At 41.5% G+C, this 18,023-nt stretch overlaps 2 protein-coding genes across 4 annotated transcripts in view; both read left to right on the top strand.

The window, feature by feature from the left end:
• LOC120060947 (serine--tRNA ligase, cytoplasmic) overlaps positions 1–16,396 on the top strand; it is a 30,210-nt gene extending 13,814 nt beyond the window's left edge. Inside the window, exons 12-13 of one of the 2 annotated variants that reach the window (XR_005478288.1) lie at positions 3,817–3,822; positions 16,383–16,396. The gene's annotated coding sequence lies outside the window, so the exon portion shown is untranslated. The remainder of the gene's footprint in view (positions 1–3,816; positions 3,823–16,382) is intronic. The other variant, XR_005478289.1, reaches the window with a different exon arrangement.
• Positions 32–7,050, top strand: LOC120060948 (PTB domain-containing engulfment adapter protein 1-like). Of its 2 annotated transcripts, XM_039010397.1 has the most exons (8): positions 32–90; positions 232–324; positions 492–563; positions 2,410–2,508; positions 2,729–2,866; positions 2,980–3,087; positions 4,282–4,341; positions 6,888–7,050. In XM_039010397.1, the coding sequence occupies exons 2-8, from the start codon at positions 277–279 to the stop codon at positions 6,888–6,890; spliced, it is 528 nt and encodes a 175-aa protein (XP_038866325.1). In that variant the 5' UTR covers positions 32–90; positions 232–276; the 3' UTR covers positions 6,891–7,050. The 2 variants fall into 2 exon arrangements, with proteins under 2 accessions (XP_038866325.1, XP_038866326.1); XM_039010398.1 differs by lacking the exon at positions 492–563.
• Positions 16,397–18,023: the final 1,627 nt, after the last annotated feature.

The raw sequence follows: 18,023 nt of genomic DNA, 5'->3' as shown, positions 1-18,023 counted from the left end.
AGTCATTAACCCCGCTAGACTTTACACCCAAAGCAAGCTCGCCACCTGAAGTCGTATAACTACAACCGTGTGGATAGTTACTGAAAAAAGGTAAGACCACAAATTTACCACAGTTTTGAAATTGAGTTAAGGGGCCTTACACATGTAATTTACACCCATGCATCATGAGAACCAGTTGATTTAGTGGTGTAATATCGTGAAATACTATACTTGAATCGTTTGTTTTTCCAGGATCACATCCCTGTCATAGCCGGATACATTTTTTTCAGTGTAAAGATGAGTGATATCTCTGACGATGATAATGAGATCTCTTTCGCAGTTAAAGTAAGTGCACACTAACATCAAGGCAGCATGAATAGTGTTTTATATTCATCAATATATTTCCTAACATAATACATATTAGGGTCCGTATTGTTGTTATGGCTTAGGGGGACAATTCGATTTTGTGAATGTTATTGCCCTCTGTGACGGTCTCTCTTGATCTTCATAAGTTTCTGGGGCGTGTTGCGGTAGTCCGTTCTGAGGGCATGCAGATCCTGAATGAGGCTGTTCAGAGCCTGAAGGTAAACATCCATAACAGCTGTCCCAACCATTTCTCTCTGCCTAATGTTAGACAGTTGACAATGGGTGCGTTCAGCAGGACTCAACGTTTTGGAATGTTCAGATAGCATATTACTATGTAGAACAATCATTCCTTTCTGACATGTAGAATAAGGAATCACATTGGCTCTATTTGTAGCATTTCTATATAAACTTCCCTTTTTCAGGACCCTGTCAAAGATCATTTGTAAAAATCCAAATAACTTCACAGATCTTAATTGTAATGGGTTTAAACACTGTTTCCCATGCTTGTTCAATAAACAAATAATGAACATGCACCTGTGGAACGGTCGTTAAGACACTAACAGCTTACAGGTGGTAGGCAATTAAGGTCACAGTTATGAAAAATTAGGACACTAAAGAGGCCTTTCTGCTGACTCTAAAAAACACCAAAATAAAGATGCCCAGGGTCCCTGCTCATCTGCGTGAACGTGCCTTAGGCATGCTACATGGAGGCATTAGGACTGTAGATGTGGCCAGGGCAATAAAATTGCAATGTCCATACTGTGAGACGCCTAAGACAGCGCTACAGGGAGACAGGACAGACAGCTGATTGTCCTCGCAGTGGCAGACCACGTGTAACAACACCTGCACAGTATCGGTACATCCAAACATAACACCTGCGGGACAGGTACAGTATGGCAACAACTGCCCGAGTTACACCAGGAACGCACAATCCCTCCATCAGTGCTCGGACTGTCCGCAATAGGCTGAGAGAGGCTGGACTGAGGGCTTGTAGGCCTGTTATAAGGCAGGTCCTCACCAGACATTACCGGCAACAACGTTGCCTATGGGCACAAACAAACTGTCGCTGGACCAGACGGGACTGGCAAAAAGTGCTCTTCACTGACGAGTCGCGGTTTTGTCTCACCAGGGGTGATGGTCGGAGTCGCATTTATTGTCGAAGGAATAAGCGTTACACTGAGGCCTGTACTCTGGAGAGGGATCGATTTGGAGGTGGAGGGTCCGTCATGGTCTGGGGCGGTGTGTCACAGCATCATCGGACTGAGCTTGTTGTCATTGCAGGCAATCTCAACGCTGTGCGCTATAGGGAAGACAGGCTCATCCTGACATGACCCTCCAGCATGACAATGCCACCAGTCATACTGCTCGTTCTAAGGCGTGATTTCCTGCAAGACAGGATTGTCAGTGGTCTGCCGTGGCCCGCGAAGAGCCCGGAACTCAACCCCATTGAGCACGTCTGGGACCTGTTGGATCGGAGGGTGAGGGCTAGGGCCATTCCCCCCAGAAATGTCTTGCAGGTGCCTTGGTGGAAGAGTGGGGTAACATCTCACAGCAAGTACTGGCAAATCTGGTGCAGTCCATGAGGAGGAGATGCACTGCAGTACTTAATGCAGCTGGTGGCCACACCAGATACTGACTGTTACTTTTGATTTTGACCCCCCCTTTGTTGAGGGACACATTATTCCATTTCTGTTAGGCACATGTCTGTGGAACTTGCTCAGTTTATGTCTCAGTTGTTGAATCTTATGTTCATACAAATATTTACACATGTTAAGTTTGCTGAAAATAAATGCAGTTGACAGTGAGAGGACGTTTCAAGTTTCAACAATGTTTGACTACTGAACGTAGCCTAGGTGTGCCCTTGAAGTATGACTTTACAAAGTGTGATTGATTGGTTTTGTAAGTAGATGCAACATTTTCAAGGCACATAAAACACATTTCAATCATATCAGCATTTGTAACTAACATGGTTTCAATGAACAGTTTTTTTGTTTTAAAGATCATATTGATTGAAATACTCTAAATCAGTGGTTGCTCAAGTCCCTGTCCTTTGCCCTCCATTAGATGCCTGACAAAGAGTCAACAGAAAAGCTGCAGAAGAAGAACAAGGTGTCGTTGTTTTTGTCCATGAGCGGGATTGACATTTTGGAGCACAAAACCAAGGTGAGAGCCTAAGGTCCAACTCCAACGGAAGATGTAGGGGAACTGCTTCAGTATGATGAAGTCTAAAAAGGTTAACAGAAATAAATGGCCCCTTACATGTTTATGGGTTTCTATACTGCTGCATTACACAACACCTGCACACTCCTCTCCTTCCTCTTCCAATAATCGTTCTTTCTCCTCCTATTATCATGCATTCTCACTCCCCTCTTGTCTTTTCCAGTTCATGCTGTACACATGCCCCCTCTCCTCCGTGTCCTTCTGTGCAGTCATCCCGACCACACCCAAAGTCTTTGGCTTTGTGGCCAAACACCCAGCTGCAGACATGTACCACTGTTATCTGTTCCAGAGCAAGAAATTTGTGAGTACAGTGCAATCATTCAATCTTGATTTTAGGGTACATCACTAAAAACACATCTAAGGGTTTTAAGTTGCCAATCTCTACCTTTTCTATTTTCTTGCTCCTCTCCTCAGTCTCATCTGCTGGTGTCCATTATCGGAGATGCATTTCGGGCCACAAAGAGAGAGGCAAGCCTCAGAGGAGGCGGACGGGATCTGATTGTGGAGGCACTGAGGCACAAGGTTGGATTAAAGTGATTTACAGTGCATTTGGAAAGTATTCAGACCCCTTTACTTTTTTCACAGTTTGTTACAACTTTATTCCAAAATGGATGAAATCGTTTTTTCCCTCATCAATTTACACACACTACCCAATAATGACAAAGCAAAAACTGGTTGGGATGGTGCCAGGTTTCCTCCAGACGTGACACTTGGCATTCAGGCCAAAGAGTTCAATCTTGGTTTCATCAGACCAGAGAATCTTGTTTCTCATGGTGTGATAGTCCTTTAGGTGCCTTTTGGCAAACTCCAAGTGGGCTGTCATGTGCCTTTTACTGAGGAGTGGCTTCCATCTGGCCACTCTACCATAAAGGCCTGATTGGTGGAGTGCTGCAGAGATGGCTGTCCTTCTGGAAGGTTCTCCCATCTTCACAGAGGAACTCTAGAGCTCTGTCAGTGTGACCTTTGGGTTCTTGTTCACATCCCTGCCCAAGGCCCTTCTCCCCCAATTGCTCAGTTTGGCCAGGTGGCCAGCTCTAGGAAGTTGGTGGTTCCAAACTTCTTCCATTTAAGAATGATGGATGCCACTGTGTTCTTGGGGACCTTCAATGCTGCAGAATTGTTTTGGTACCCTTCCCCAGTTCTGTGCCTCAACACAATCCTGTCTCGGAGCTCTACGGACAATTCCTTCGACCTCATGGCTTGGTTTTTGCTCTGACATTCACTGTCAACTGTGGGACCATATATAGACAGGTGTGTGTCTTTCCAAATCATGTCCAATCAATTTAATTTACTACAGGTGGACTCCAGTAAAGTTGTAGAAACAACTCAAGGATGATCAATGGAAACAGGATGCACCTGAGCTCAATTTCGAGACTCATAGCAAAGGGTCTGAATACTTATGTAAATAAGTTTTTTTGTTTTTTTTAATACATTTTCAAAATTTCTAAAAACCTGTTTTCGCTTTGTCATTATGGGGTATTGTGTGTACATTGATGAGTAATTAAAACAAATATATATTCTAGAATAAGGCTGTAACTTAACGAAATGTGGAAAAAGTCAAGGGGTCTGAATACTTTCCGAATCCACTGTAGTTGGTTTAAAACTAATAACAGTTTTGTGGTTGTGTCAACTGTTTATGGGTTCTTGTGTTTTGCATTGTATGGTGTAATTCACAATTTAATATTTCTAACTACTTTTCTGCCCTTTTTCTTTTAGAATAAAGTCCTGCAGAGGGAGAATGCCGAGCTGAGGATGAGACTCAGTGCATCCGGAGATGTGAGTGAGGAAGCTGTAGCCCCCACACACACACATCTTCCATTGTTTTTTGGAAATGAGGTCTGTGTAACCAGGGTTGGCTAGGTTACTTTCTAAATGTAATCCTTTACTAGTTACCTGACCAAAATTGTTATCAGCAACGTCATTTATGGATTACCCAAACTCAGTAAAGTAATCTGATTACTTTCCCTTTAAGAGGCAATAGAAGAACACAACAATTATGTTGCATTTTACTTTATGGGTTATGTAGGCTTCTAACCCATAGATTTCAATTTCAATACAAATAATAATACGATTAGGTTATATATTTGCATGAGAAACCAGTCTGTCAGATTTCCACACATTCCTATTAATTAAATAGCCCCTGATCTTCAAGAATAGGACTTTGAAATATAGATGAATCAAATTGTTTTACCTGAGCATAACCCAAAAACAAAGGACTTCTTAGCCTACTCTATTGTTAATGTATTTTTTTGTCATGGAGGACTGATTAGGCTCATTGTTTTAATTTGAAAAAGAAATGCTGCTCTCATTGAATGGTATGTTTTGAGCACTATGGAAAGTGCTATTTGCGTGCGAAAAAATTTATGCCATATGTCACATTTGCTAAAGGCCTATTGTTTACATTTTTGTTGGTGACACTGATATCTTGAAAATGTGCAGCTGTTTACATGGCCACGGGAAGAGGTTTTGGGTTGGGTTTTTCTCTGCTTTCTCCAAATAAATCAATATATAATATACAATGCATTTGGAAAGTATTCAGACCGCTTCACTTTTTCAATATTTTGTTACGTTACAGCCTTATTCTAAAATGGATGAAAATATTTTTTTTACTCATCAATTTACACACTACCTCATTATGACAAAGCGAAAACAGGTTTTTAAATTGTTTTGCAAAAAAAAGAAATACCTTATGTACATAAGTATTCAAACCCTTTGCTATGAGACTTGAAATTGAGCTCAGGTGCACCCTGTTTCCATTGATCATCCTTGAGCTGTTTTTACAACTTGATTAGAGTGAACCTATGGTAAATTCAATTGATTGGACATGATTTGGAAATGCACACACCTGCCTATATAAGGTCCCACAGTTGACAGTGCATGTCAGAGCAAAAACCAAGCCACGAGGTCGAAGGAATTGTCCGTAGAACTCCACAGGGAGTTTAGAAGGGAGGAACTCCCTCAAACATTTATTCCAAAGGCTGGGATCCGCACTATGCAGGGGTTGCAAGAGCATGTTTTTCACTGGCTGTCCACTGGTCGCAAAAACAATGATTGATAGGCAGCTTAAACCATTATTTGGTTAAAATACACCTAGACATTTGTGAACAGTAATCTACAACAACCACGATCCATTAGGTGCAAATAAATGAGAGAGCAGCATAATTCACATCATTCCGCTATATGAGTATACCAAACATTAGGAACACCTTCCTAATATTGAGTTGCCCCCCTAGCCTCAGTTTGTCAGGACATGGACTCTACAAGGTGTTGAAAGCGTTCCACAAGGATGCTGGCCCATGTTGACTCCAATGCTTCCCACAATTGTGTCAAGTTGTTGATACACAGGAAACTGTTCAGTGTGAAAAACCCAGCAGTGTTGCAGTTGTTGACACAAACCGGTGCACCTGGCACCTACTACCATACCCCATTCGAAGGCACTTAAATATTTTGTCTTGCCCATTCATCCTCTGAATGGTACACATACACAAAACCTTCTTTAACCTGTTTCCTCACCCTTCATCTACACTGATTGAAGTGGATTTAACAAGTGACATCAGTAAGGGATCCTAGCTTTCACTTGGATTCACCTGGTCAGTCTGTCATGGAAAGAGTAAGTGTTCTTCATGTTTAGCACACTTGTGTGTAAATATCAAGTGATATCCTTGTCGCCTGCAGAGTACACCACTGCTGTCGTCCTTACTTCCAAGCATTTATTCAAGTTGGATGTATAGTCTAATCTTTGGATGCCAACAGCATTCGCACCACATTGGAATACATAATGTAGCTTGAACTGTAGCCTACAAAAGCCTATTCCTGCTCTTTTCCCGTGATCTATCAAACGCTCACTCAGGCGGAACAAACTTAAACTTGTTCTTTTTTTTTTATGCTGATTTCAATGTCATAAAGATTTTTTTCACAAACACCCTTTCTGAATTTAAAAGTAATCTGATTACAATATTTTTGCTGGTACTGTATTCGAGTTCTTTTTTTTGTAATCAGTTACATGTAACTAACTCCCCAACCCTGTGTGTAACATGGCATGATGGAGAAGAAGTCTCCTATGCCATGCCAACTCTGCTCTCTGTGCTTTTTATCACAGGGGACAGACAGGGCTGCTAGAACCACAAACAGACATCAAATTGCCCTCACAAGGTCCCAAAAAAAGCAAACAGAAGCACAGAAATTCTCACACTTAGACATGTATCCTCACAAAAGTGAGTACTTTTACTTATAGCAGCAATACAGCTATGCTGTCATCACACCCAAACTGAATTCTGTTTAAAATCGAATATTAACAATGATGTATTTTTCATCTTTTCCAGTAACGTTTCACTGCAGTGATGACACAGCACCTCTACTGAGAACACAGGAACTGAACATGACAGATGTTTGAAGAGGAATGGCCATGTCAAATGTACTGTAATGCATGTTGATGATACATGACTCTAACTAAACTATAATGTCTGAATAAAACAATGAACAATAGCTAGATATGTTCGAGTCTTTCTTTAATATACTTTTATATTCCAAGGATCATGCAGTTTCTCTGGACATTTAGTCAATGGATATAGATTACATTCAAAACATTATTTTTGTTATGTAGGCATGTGCAAAACTGAAACTTCTAACAATATAAAGAAAAAATACTTACAAGCAGGCACATTTTCCCAGGAAATGTACCTTTAAGAACTGTTTCAAGCGCCCATTGGAATGAATCAGAGCGCAACACAATCGTTTGTGGTAAGGTGAAAGCAACCGACTATAGACGAAAGTCAAGGAGTGAAGTCAGGGAGGTGCATCTGCGACAAGCGAAAGTCGTACACTAATGTGGTTTCAACAGCAAGACTCAGTACAACATCGCAGGGTTGTCATTGTTCATAAAATGTGTTCTTCATGTCTAAATGAACGTTTCAAACCCCCCATATCACACATTCACAAACGGAAAATATATGTGATACAATCAATCGTTGAGAGAGCGCCTCATATCACATGCATTTGTACATATCCACTGTATACATGAATGGTGGCAGCGTTGGTTCCTCTTTCAGTCACGTCTTTGGTCATGTTCGGGTAGGTCAAACAAAAACACCCTAATGATTGGTTGACAATAGAGCCTCCCACAATGCAGGATGAAGTTGCTGAAGAGCGACTGCAGAAACTTGCAGCTGACTGCAGTGAAAACTCCATGATCAGTTGATTTTTTGTCAAATTCATGTAGGCGCAAGTCGGACAATTTTTTTACCCATAATCAGAGTTGTGTTCTGTGGGTGTCACTAGTCTGATACCCCATTGCATGGGTCACAATCCATAGGTTATGCTGTACAATTCAAGTAAGTATGCCTCCCAATGCAATTCTGAAGTCTACATACACAGTGCGGTTTCAACTGAGTTTTACTTATATTTTTAATGAATGAACTGATTTGTCTTTTATTGAATTTATATAACAACATTCCAAAGTTGTTTAGTATTATCTAACCCAATTGTGGAATGATAGCACTATTTTTATCCGTTTGGGTCAGTTTCAATGTGGTACTTTTATTTTGAAGGCGAACCGATTCAACTATTGTTGAATACTCTGTTAACTACACACTGGTACTAGAACGGCAACGCATGAATGTCACAAGCTTCAACACTATCAATAACTTGATAATCAGGCTTTAATGTTATCAGAAATATCATCAACTAAATAACTTGTAAACTCACTTTTGAGGAAATTACCTTTGAATGTTTTGGTACCTACTGGAGAGCTCTCCTTTGTCTACACCCATTCAGCATTGTTCACACCCTCTAAAGCCAGCCCCAGTCATCTCTTTTAGGATTCACATGTGAGGTCATGTGCTAAACAGTGAGTAGTGTAGTAAAGATTATTACTAAAAGTGGTAAAAGTAGTAGCCTACAATAAGGAAAAATTCCAGATAAACAGAAAGTGTCCAGATAAAAATATTTTATAAATATTTACGCTTACCCAGACACACTTGTCTAAATTGTTGGGTCATGTGAAAGAAATTCTATAACCAATCCCCAGCCACATCTTGCCAAGTGGATGGGTCTCTACAGAAGGTGTAAACAGTACAGCCAAATGGTTACTTGCATAGTAGGAATATCAGAAATAGATAGTGTCAATATAAATAAAATAATATACAGTATGTACACGAACAATATCAATATCAGTGATAGATGAGGTAGTTATATGCATACAATCAGGGTAAAGTGGCTGAGCAGCAGGATAAAAAGAAATAGAAGCAGCAACGTATTAGGAGAGAGTCATTTGAATAGAAGCACTGCAGATAGTGCTGATGACTGGTCCATCCGAACCACGCATGAACAAGGGAATCTATATTGGGAGATCCTGTTTCTGTCCTGCCTTTGACTTTGGGGCAGGGCATGTGATGTCCATAGCCTCTTCGTCACAAAACTCCCTGATCTTCTCAAAAAGATAATTTTGTCTAGCTGTGTCCAGTCCAGGTGGTGCTTGTACAGGCAGAACATCTATGGGAGGAAGGATGTCAGCGTTGCGCAGCAGCTGAAACATGGTCCCGACTGAGTCCGAATGCTCTTGGTGACAACAACACCAGGCTTCAGAGCATCGAAGCTGTAAAACAGGAAGTAACAAGAAAAATTGAAGACATTAAAACCTTGCACAACATCAATTCACCTCCCAAGTTTAGATAAGAATAATAACCTCATACAATGCAATGAAAATGATATTCACCTGAAGTGCTGGTACTGCTTGAACTGTGGCAGCGGGCTGAAGTACGGAGTCAGGTGTTGTTGCCAGCCATAGCTTTCCACCAGCACCGTACCATCCTCCAGTCCAACCAGCTGTGGGATGTTGACCCCTGTCACAGTGCTGTCCTTCACAGCACCAGCAATCTCAGACAAAGTGTTCACTCCGGTCTTTCTGAAGCGCTGCTTGATGAGGCTGAAGCACCAGTCGGGGGCGAACTTGGTGTGGCCTGTGATCAGGAAGTGATGGTCCAGACTGTGGTGGAGCTTGTGCTTGTTCTTGTTTTGACCTCTGCAGTTGCGAGGAGTTCAAAAGTACATGGGACCTGGCTGCATAGGGTCAGAAGGATAGTGCACCTGCAAACAACAAAAGACCATTAAGATAAGTCAATGAAAAGAAAATGTAACGTAAAACTTAATATACTTTTTTTATGCATCATTGTCAGGTAAGTTTCACTTACCTACAAATATGCAGGGCAGCAGCATTTTAAAGATTTCAACAACAAAAAAATCTCTCCATTAATTTAGGGTGGAAATGTATGAGTGGGACATACAGACCAAAAACATGAAGAAAGATTTTTTAAATTGTATTATATTATGGCTTATAGTTCTTGTGGAAGTTGATAAATAACACCTGGGGGCAAAAACTCCTACATCCACTGACAAAAACTGCCACCGCATTGTACGACTGACCCAGCTACCACCATAGCAGAGAACATTTGCTAAGTGTGTCTTTGATGCCTGTGTCGATACTGATAGGATCGAAAGAAAAGCAGCACTTGTTCTCGGATCATGATTTCTCCATTCAAATCTTACTTTCACATTATTATTCCACAATAGTAACGACAGATCAGCCAATGGCTGCAAATATTGAGGCGGCTTATTCTGATACTTGCCCTATAATATATCTATATCACAGCGGTTTAGAATGATTCTCTACACTATACTTGCTTCTTGTGTCACATAAACTGAAATTAGGCAAACTGTTAGAATTTTAGCAAACAGGAAATGGTGGAGCGATTTCTGCATAGTGCATCTAATGGAGTCTTCTCGGTTTTCATATAAAGCATATTTCTATCCTTTGATTGTTCGTAACAATTGCAAAGACATTGTAGTATTTGTAGTCAACTTTGTGGTGAAGTAATCAGCGGTCACAGAGAGACAGATAAACATATTGATTCTACAGTTGAAGTCGGAAGTTTACATACACTTAGGTTGGAGTCATTAAAACTTGTTTTTCAACCACTCCTCAAATTTCATGTTAACAAACTATAGTTTTGGCAAGTCGGTTAGGACATCTACTTTGTGCATGACACAAGTAATTTTTCCAACAATTGTTTACAGACAGATTATTTCACTTACAATTCACTGTATCACAATTCCAGTGGGTCAGAAGTTTACATACACTAAGTTGACTGTGCCTTTAAACAGCTTGAAAAATTCCAGAAAATTACGTCATGGCTTTAGAAGCCTCTGATAGGCTAATTGACATCATTTGAGTCAATTGGAGGTGTACCTGTGGATGTATTTCAAGGCCTACCTTCAAACTCAGTGCCACTTTGCTTGACATCATGGGAAAATCAAAAGAAATCAGCCAAGACCTCAGAAAACAATTGTAGACCTCCACAAGTCTGGTTCATCCTTGTGAGCAATTTCCAAATGCCTGAAGGTACCACATTCATCTGTACAAACAATAGTACACAAGTATAAACACCATGGGACCATGCAGCCATTATACCGCTCAGGAAGGAGACACGTTCTGTTTCCTGGAGATTAACTTACATTGGTGCGAAAAGTGCAAATCATTCCTAGAACAACAGCAAAGGACCTTGTGAAGATGCTGGAGGAAACAGGTACAAAAGTGTCTATATCCACAGTAAAACGAGTCCTATATCGACATAACCTGAAAGGCCGCTCAGCAAGGAGAAGCCACTGCTCCAAAACCTCCATAAAAATACAGACTACGGTTTGCAATTGCACATGGGGACAAAGATTGTACTTTTTGGAGAAATGTCCTCTGGTCTGATGAAACAAAAATAGAACTGTTAGGCCATAATGACTATCGTTATGTTTGGAAGAAAAAGGGGGAGGCTTGCAGGCTGAAGAACACCATCCCAACCATGAAGCACGGGGGTGGCAGCATCATGTGGGGGTGCTTTGCTGCAGGAGGGACTGGTGCACTTCACAAAATAGATGGCATCATGAGGTAGGAAAATTATGTGGATATATTGAACCAACATCTCAAGACATCAGTCAGGAAGTTAAAGCTTGGTCACAAATGGGTCTTCCTAATTGACAATGACCCCAAGCATACTTCCAAAGTTGTGGCAAAATGGCTTAAGGACAACAAAGTCAAGGTATTGGAGTGGACATTCCAAAACCCTGACCTCAATCCCATAGAAAATTTGTGGGCAGAACTGAAAAAGCGTGTGCGAGCAAGTAGGCCTACAAACCTGACTCAGTTACACCAGCTCTGTCAGCATGAATGTGCCAAAATTCACCCAAATTATTGTGGGAAGCTTGTGGAAGGCTAATTGAGTGTATGTAAACTTCTGACCCACTGGGAATGTGATGAAAGAAATAAAAGCTGAAATAAATCATTCTCTCTACTATTATTCTGACATTTCACATTCTTAAAATAAAGTGGTGATCCTAACTGACCTAAGACAGGGAATTCTTACTTGGATTAAATGTCAGGAATTGTGAAAAACTGAGTTTAAATGTATTTGGCTAAGGTGTATGTAAACTTCCGACATCAACTGTACTTGTTACAGTGTATATGTAACGGCTGTCGTCGGGAGAAGGAGAAGAGGACCAAGGTGCAGCGTGGTAAGTGTTCATATTAGTTTTAATAAAATACGAAACACTTGACGAAACAATAAAACGACAAACGAACAGTCCTGTAAGGTGAACACACAAAACAGAAAATAACCACCCACAAACACAGGTGGGAACAGGCTACCTAAGTATGATTCTCAATCAGAGACAACGATAGACAGCTGCCTCTGATTGGGAACCATACCAGGCCAAACACATAGAAATACAAAACAAGGACAACATAGAACACCAGACATAGAATGCCCACCCAAACTCACGCCCTGACCAACCAAAATAGAGACATAAAAAGGATCTCTACGGTCAGGGCGTGACAGTATACAAGAACCGGAGCACATGACTTGACAAGTCATTTACCGTTTTTGACAAATCACAAATCACATCACATCAAATACAAGCTTACTGCCTAGCCTAACCGTAGCGCAAAAGCTAAACATGGATTAAACCATTTTAGGGGGGTTGGTGGGGGGTATCATTTCATTTGTTGGGGTATGGTGGAAATTAGAAGGTTATGTTATAATGCTGTTATTGGATCAAATGGTTGTTTTAAGCAAACAGAATACAGGGTTGTTAGAATGCTCATCTGTGTGTGTTCTACTGAGGATGGGCCTCTGGAAGATTTACCATGTCTTTGGGGATACCGCATTCCAGAGCATGAGTTAATGATTCTGTTCTATACGGTACCAGGGAGACATGGCTCCAGTATGGAGTTGGGGGGGCCAGACACTGGTCTCTACACAATGAGTTCTCATGTTTTTACAGCAGATACTGTCTGCTGTGAATTATAAGTATCTTTCATACAAATCTTAACATTGTGACCCATTCCATACATATGTTGTGTGTCATGTAGACTGAAGAAGGATGGACTTTGCTATAAAATGCTGTGGCTCAAATCAGCTCGTTGAGTTCTCAGTAATCACCTCCAGGGGTGATTACCGACCAGCGACATTACTGCAGTAATTAAATAATAAAGTTTGATTGTTTTGAAGAAATCTAAAAGTCTCTCCTTTTGATTACAATAATTCCCCCACTGGGGGTTTTCAAGTCCGTGGGGGGTAGAAATGGGGGAAGGTATCGTGGGGGGACATGACGCAGGAAGTACTACTATGATGGGGGATATATCAATAAATCACAAGAGATGCTAAATAAAAATAAACCCCCTGGAAAGTGGGGTATGAGCTGGCAACCCTGAGGTACCAAAGTTACAATCTGATGCCGCATTCAAGACAAGTGGGAACTCTGTATTTTTTTATTTTTTTTAACGTTTTGGACGGTCATCCAATTCGGAATTCCAACTCGGGAACTCGGGCCTCTTTTTAGAGCTCTGACTTTCCGACCTGAAGATAATTGACGTCCTGATTTTACCTAGTATTCTTCCGAGTTCACAGTTGTCTTAAATGCACCATAAGTCAGTCGCATGAACTATCCCTTGTTATAACATCTTTGGTCTGATAGACGCTAACGTGACAAACAGAATGCATTGTATGATGTCACCAAACATGGCACCACACAAGGCCAGCAAATAGCCTAGCATTAGCTCATCATAATCAGTACAACATTCAAGTATTTTACACACATCATATGTGTCCATTACAATCTATGCAAGAATCGGAATGCATGTTTTGTCACCAGTACTTGAAAACATGTTAATAAAACAGTAAATACATTATGATCCATACATACATACGGTGTGCTACAGCAGAAACAACAACACGATATATAGAAAATAAGCCACTTACTTTGATAGGAACGCACACATGTCCAAAGTCCAATTTGTAAGACAAACAACCATGAAGGCAATGCGGGCACCAGCCAGAAAATGTGCTGGGGGAAAACGTTTGTGCAAGGCCTGTTCTGACTAGAGATGCGCAATGTCTTCATCCTTCATCTGGGGAAACACTCGGGAAGTGCTTTGGCTCATGTTGAAGAGAGAAGTTTGTCCTCCCAGTAAAGTCTCAAACATAAATTGTCCGCAAGAGTGAAATGGGCTACTTCTTATGCAAATTAACAAGGAGGTGGAACACACAATTCAAACTGTTGTTAGAAAATAAAACTTCAAATCATTTGAAATTGACAAGTTGAAACATAGGCCATTGATAATTAGCAGGCATCGTGCCTTGGTTTGAGGGCAGCGCGGGTAACTGTCCTGTTGCGTAACAATCACATTTTGGAACAGTGAGACACATTCTGACATCACGCGCATTAAAAAAACTCACGCAGGGGCAACGGTTAGATATATTTGGAACTCATGAGTGAAAAGGTTAAGAAGGAAAGAAATTCCACAAAATAACTTGTTTAACAAGACACACCTGTTAATTTAAATGCATTCCAGGTGACTAACTCATGAAGCTGGTTGAGAGAATGCCAAGCGTGTGCAAAGTTGTCATCAAGGTAAAGGGTGGCTACTTTGAAGAATCTCAAATATAAAATATATTTTGATTTGTTTAGCACTTTTTTGTTACTACATGATTCCATATGTATTATTTCATAGTTTTGATGTCTTCACTATTATTCTACAATGTAGACAATTGTAAAAAAGAAAGAAAGAAAACCCCTTGAATGAATAGGTGTGTCCAAAGGTTTGACTGGTACTGTATATATACACTGCTCAAAAAAATAAAGGGAACACTTAAACAACACAATGTAACTCCAAGTCAATCACACTTCTGTGAAATCAAACTGTCCACTTAGGAAGCAACACTGATTGACAATAAATTTCACATGCTGTTGTGCAAATGGAATAGACAAAAGGTGGAAATTATAGGCAATTAGCAGGACACCCCCAAAAAAGGAGTGATTCTGCAGGTGGTGACCACAGAGCACTTCTCAGTTCCTATGCTTCCTGGCTGATGTTTTGGTCACTTTTGAATGCTGGCGGTGCTCTCACTCTAGTGGTAGCATGAGACGGAGTCTACAACCCACACAAGTGGCTCAGGTAGTGCAGTTCATCCAGGATGGCACATCAATGCGAGCTGTGGCAAAAAGGTTTGCTGTGTCTGTCAGCGTAGTGTCCAGAGCATGGAGGCGCTACCAGGAGACAGGCCAGTACATCAGGAGACGTGGAGGAGGCCGTAGGAGGGCAACAACCCAGCAGCAGGACCGCTACCTCCGCCTTTGTGCAAGGAGGTGCACTGCCAGAGCCCTGCAAAATGACCTCCAGCAGGCCACAAATGTGCATGTGTCAGCATATGGTCTCACAAGGGGTCTGAGGATCTCATCTCGGTACCTATTGGCAGTCAGGCTACCTCTGGCGAGCACATGGAGGGCTGTGCGGCCCCACAAAGAAATGCCACCCCACACCATGACTGACCCATCGCCAAACCGGTCATGCTGGAGGATGTTGCAGGCAGCAGAACGTTCTCCACGGCGTCTCCAGACTCTGTCACGTCTGTCACATGTGCTCATGTGCTCAGTGTGAACCTGCTTTCATCTGTGAAGAGCACAGGGCGCCAGTGGCGAATTTGCCAATCTTGGTGTTCTCTGGCAAATGCCAAACGTCCTGCACGGTGTTGGGCTGTAAGCACAACCCCCACCTGTGGACGTCGGGCCCTCATACCACCCTCATGGAGTCTGTTTCTGACCGTTTGAGCAGACACATGCACATTTGTGGCCTGCTGGAGGTCATTTTGCAGGGCGCTGGCAGTGCACCTCCTTGCACAAAGGCGGAGGTAGCGGTCCTGCTGCTGGGTTGTTGCCCTCCTACGGCCTCCTCCACGTCTCCTGATGTACTGGCCTGTCTCCTGGTAGCGCCTCCATGCTCTGGACACTACGCTGACAGACACAGCAAACCTTTTTGCCACAGCTCGCATTGATGTGCCATCCTGGATGAACTGCACTACCTGAGCCACTTGTGTGGGTTGTAGACTCCGTCTCATGCTACCACTAGAGTGAGAGCACCGCCAGCATTCAAAAGTGACCAAAACATCAGCCAGGAAGCATAGGAACTGAGAAGTGGTCTGTGGTCACCACCTGCAGAATCACTCCTTTTTTGGGGGTGTCTTGCTAATTGCCTATAATTTCCACCTTTTGTCTATTCCATTTGCATAACAGCATGTGACATTTAATGTCAATCAGTGTTGCTTCCTAAGTGGACAGTTTGATTTCACAGAAGTGTGATTGACTTGGAGTTACATTGTGTTGTTTAAGTGTTCCCTTTATTTTTTTGAGCAGTGTATATATAACTGTAACCTGCTGCTGCTGACTAGCAGGTTGTTACTGAGTGAGTGAGTGAATGAATGGTGGGGAGGGCAGGAGAGGTGTGTGTGCGTTGAGGGCACTGGTTGAGAGTGCTGCAGCAGAGGCAGCTGAGTCAAGGAAACAGAGCAGCACACGCGCACATCGTGACTTTCTGCCACTTGAAGATAGGCTATTAACGCACTAGAACTGATATAACGGCGACAAAGCCTTGGAAAAGTACTTTAGGAGCACTAGAGCCCTTTAGATAAATTCGCTCAGATGTGGTTTAAAGTAAACTGCATTCAAATGTCGACTTTTCTTATGGATAACCAAATCCAGCGAAGGGTTTTACTCACGCTCAATTCGAGGGTCTGGGCGATGCGCGAGAGGAAATTTGAAGTAGAAGTTATCGAGTGCTTCTGTTATGGGAAAAAATCCACAATGAAAATTACATTAAATGTGGAGAATGATACATTTGCATCTGTTGGCCATCAAGTAGGCTATTAATTTCTATGCCATTGTAGACTACTGTAGCCTACCATTTGATACAGTACAATAAATATGTTGAAATGAGATATCACTGGAGCCATTGTTAATACATTTGTGCCACTTGTGTAGTCTACCTGGAGCTGGCAAACAGATTAAATAAACAGCCTATAACTCAGTTTGCTGTTGTAGCCTTGTGTTATTATGCAATTGTTAATGGCCATGTTTAGTTAATTAAATTGGAAGTTATCAATTGTGATCATGGTCACAGCTCTATCGCGAATGTATCATTCTCCACATTTAATGTCAGTTTCATTTTGGACTTTTCCCTGAAATTAGATGTTGGCCTTTCAGGGGCTATAGGTATTGTGAGTACATATATGGCAATTATTTATTTCAGGAGCCATGTGCTCTGGGTCATTAGACACCATTAGATATGCACCTGTCTGGGGTGTAGACAAGACTGGTTATTCCTGTAACTATGTTATGGCCAACTATATACTGTTGCTATGGTTACACCTCTTGGATCTTTTCCAGAACACGGGTGTCCCTTTCAGAGGAGTTAGCAGGATGACATCTATGGTTATTTCCATTGAGAACCAAGGTCTGTTACTATGGTCCTACATGCATGAACTATTTATGCGGCTCTACGGGTTCCATGCCCTAATATGAAACCAAACTAAACTTAGTGCAGGGCAATAAGATAACGGTGGCTAAATGCCAGAGGGGATGAGCCATTAAGAGGAGTTACAATGAGTATGACGTAAGGAGGACAAATGTATAAGAAGTCTGTGGCAAGATTGGAAAGGGAGTTGCTTCATGAATCAGCTCGGCTTTTGCTATTGTAATAAAAGTCTATTTGAACGCACATGCTCCGGTATTTGAGAATTAACATTGACTGAATAATTCCACGACATAGGCTACCTGCATCTAGCTCAGCAAACCATGGAAAAGTTGAATTGCAAATATAAACCCAGATTTTAGTCAGTAGCCTATGCCTATTGAAATAACAAGTACATTTCACAAATAGGCCATTTGTAACGGTTTTTAGTCTTAACATCTGGCACATTAGGAAGGTACAATTACCAGAAAATAGCATAACATTTGTTTTTTGAAGATTGTCCAAGTGTTTCTTGCACAGAAATTGAGATCTTCTGTCCAACTTTCATTACTCAAACTCTTCTGTTGGATTTATCTACAGGATGTATTTACAATTATAAACCGAGTTGTTTGAG

This window comes from Salvelinus namaycush, chromosome 16 (assembly GCF_016432855.1).
Source record: "Salvelinus namaycush isolate Seneca chromosome 16, SaNama_1.0, whole genome shotgun sequence".
Lineage (NCBI taxonomy): Eukaryota > Metazoa > Chordata > Actinopteri > Salmoniformes > Salmonidae > Salvelinus > Salvelinus namaycush.
The sequence above is the reverse complement of the archived record's forward strand: the minus strand, read 5'-3'. Positions and strand labels throughout refer to the sequence as shown.

Coding starts and splice junctions, on each gene's coding strand:
- LOC120060948 (XM_039010397.1), top strand. CDS start 277: ATGAGTGATATCTCTGACGATGATAATGAGATCTCTTTCGCAGTTAAA. Junction 2,509..2,728: donor TTTTGGAGCACAAAACCAAG/GTGAGAGCCTAA, acceptor TGTCTTTTCCAG/TTCATGCTGTACACATGCCC. Junction 3,088..4,281: donor TGGAGGCACTGAGGCACAAG/GTTGGATTAAAG, acceptor TTTTTCTTTTAG/AATAAAGTCCTGCAGAGGGA.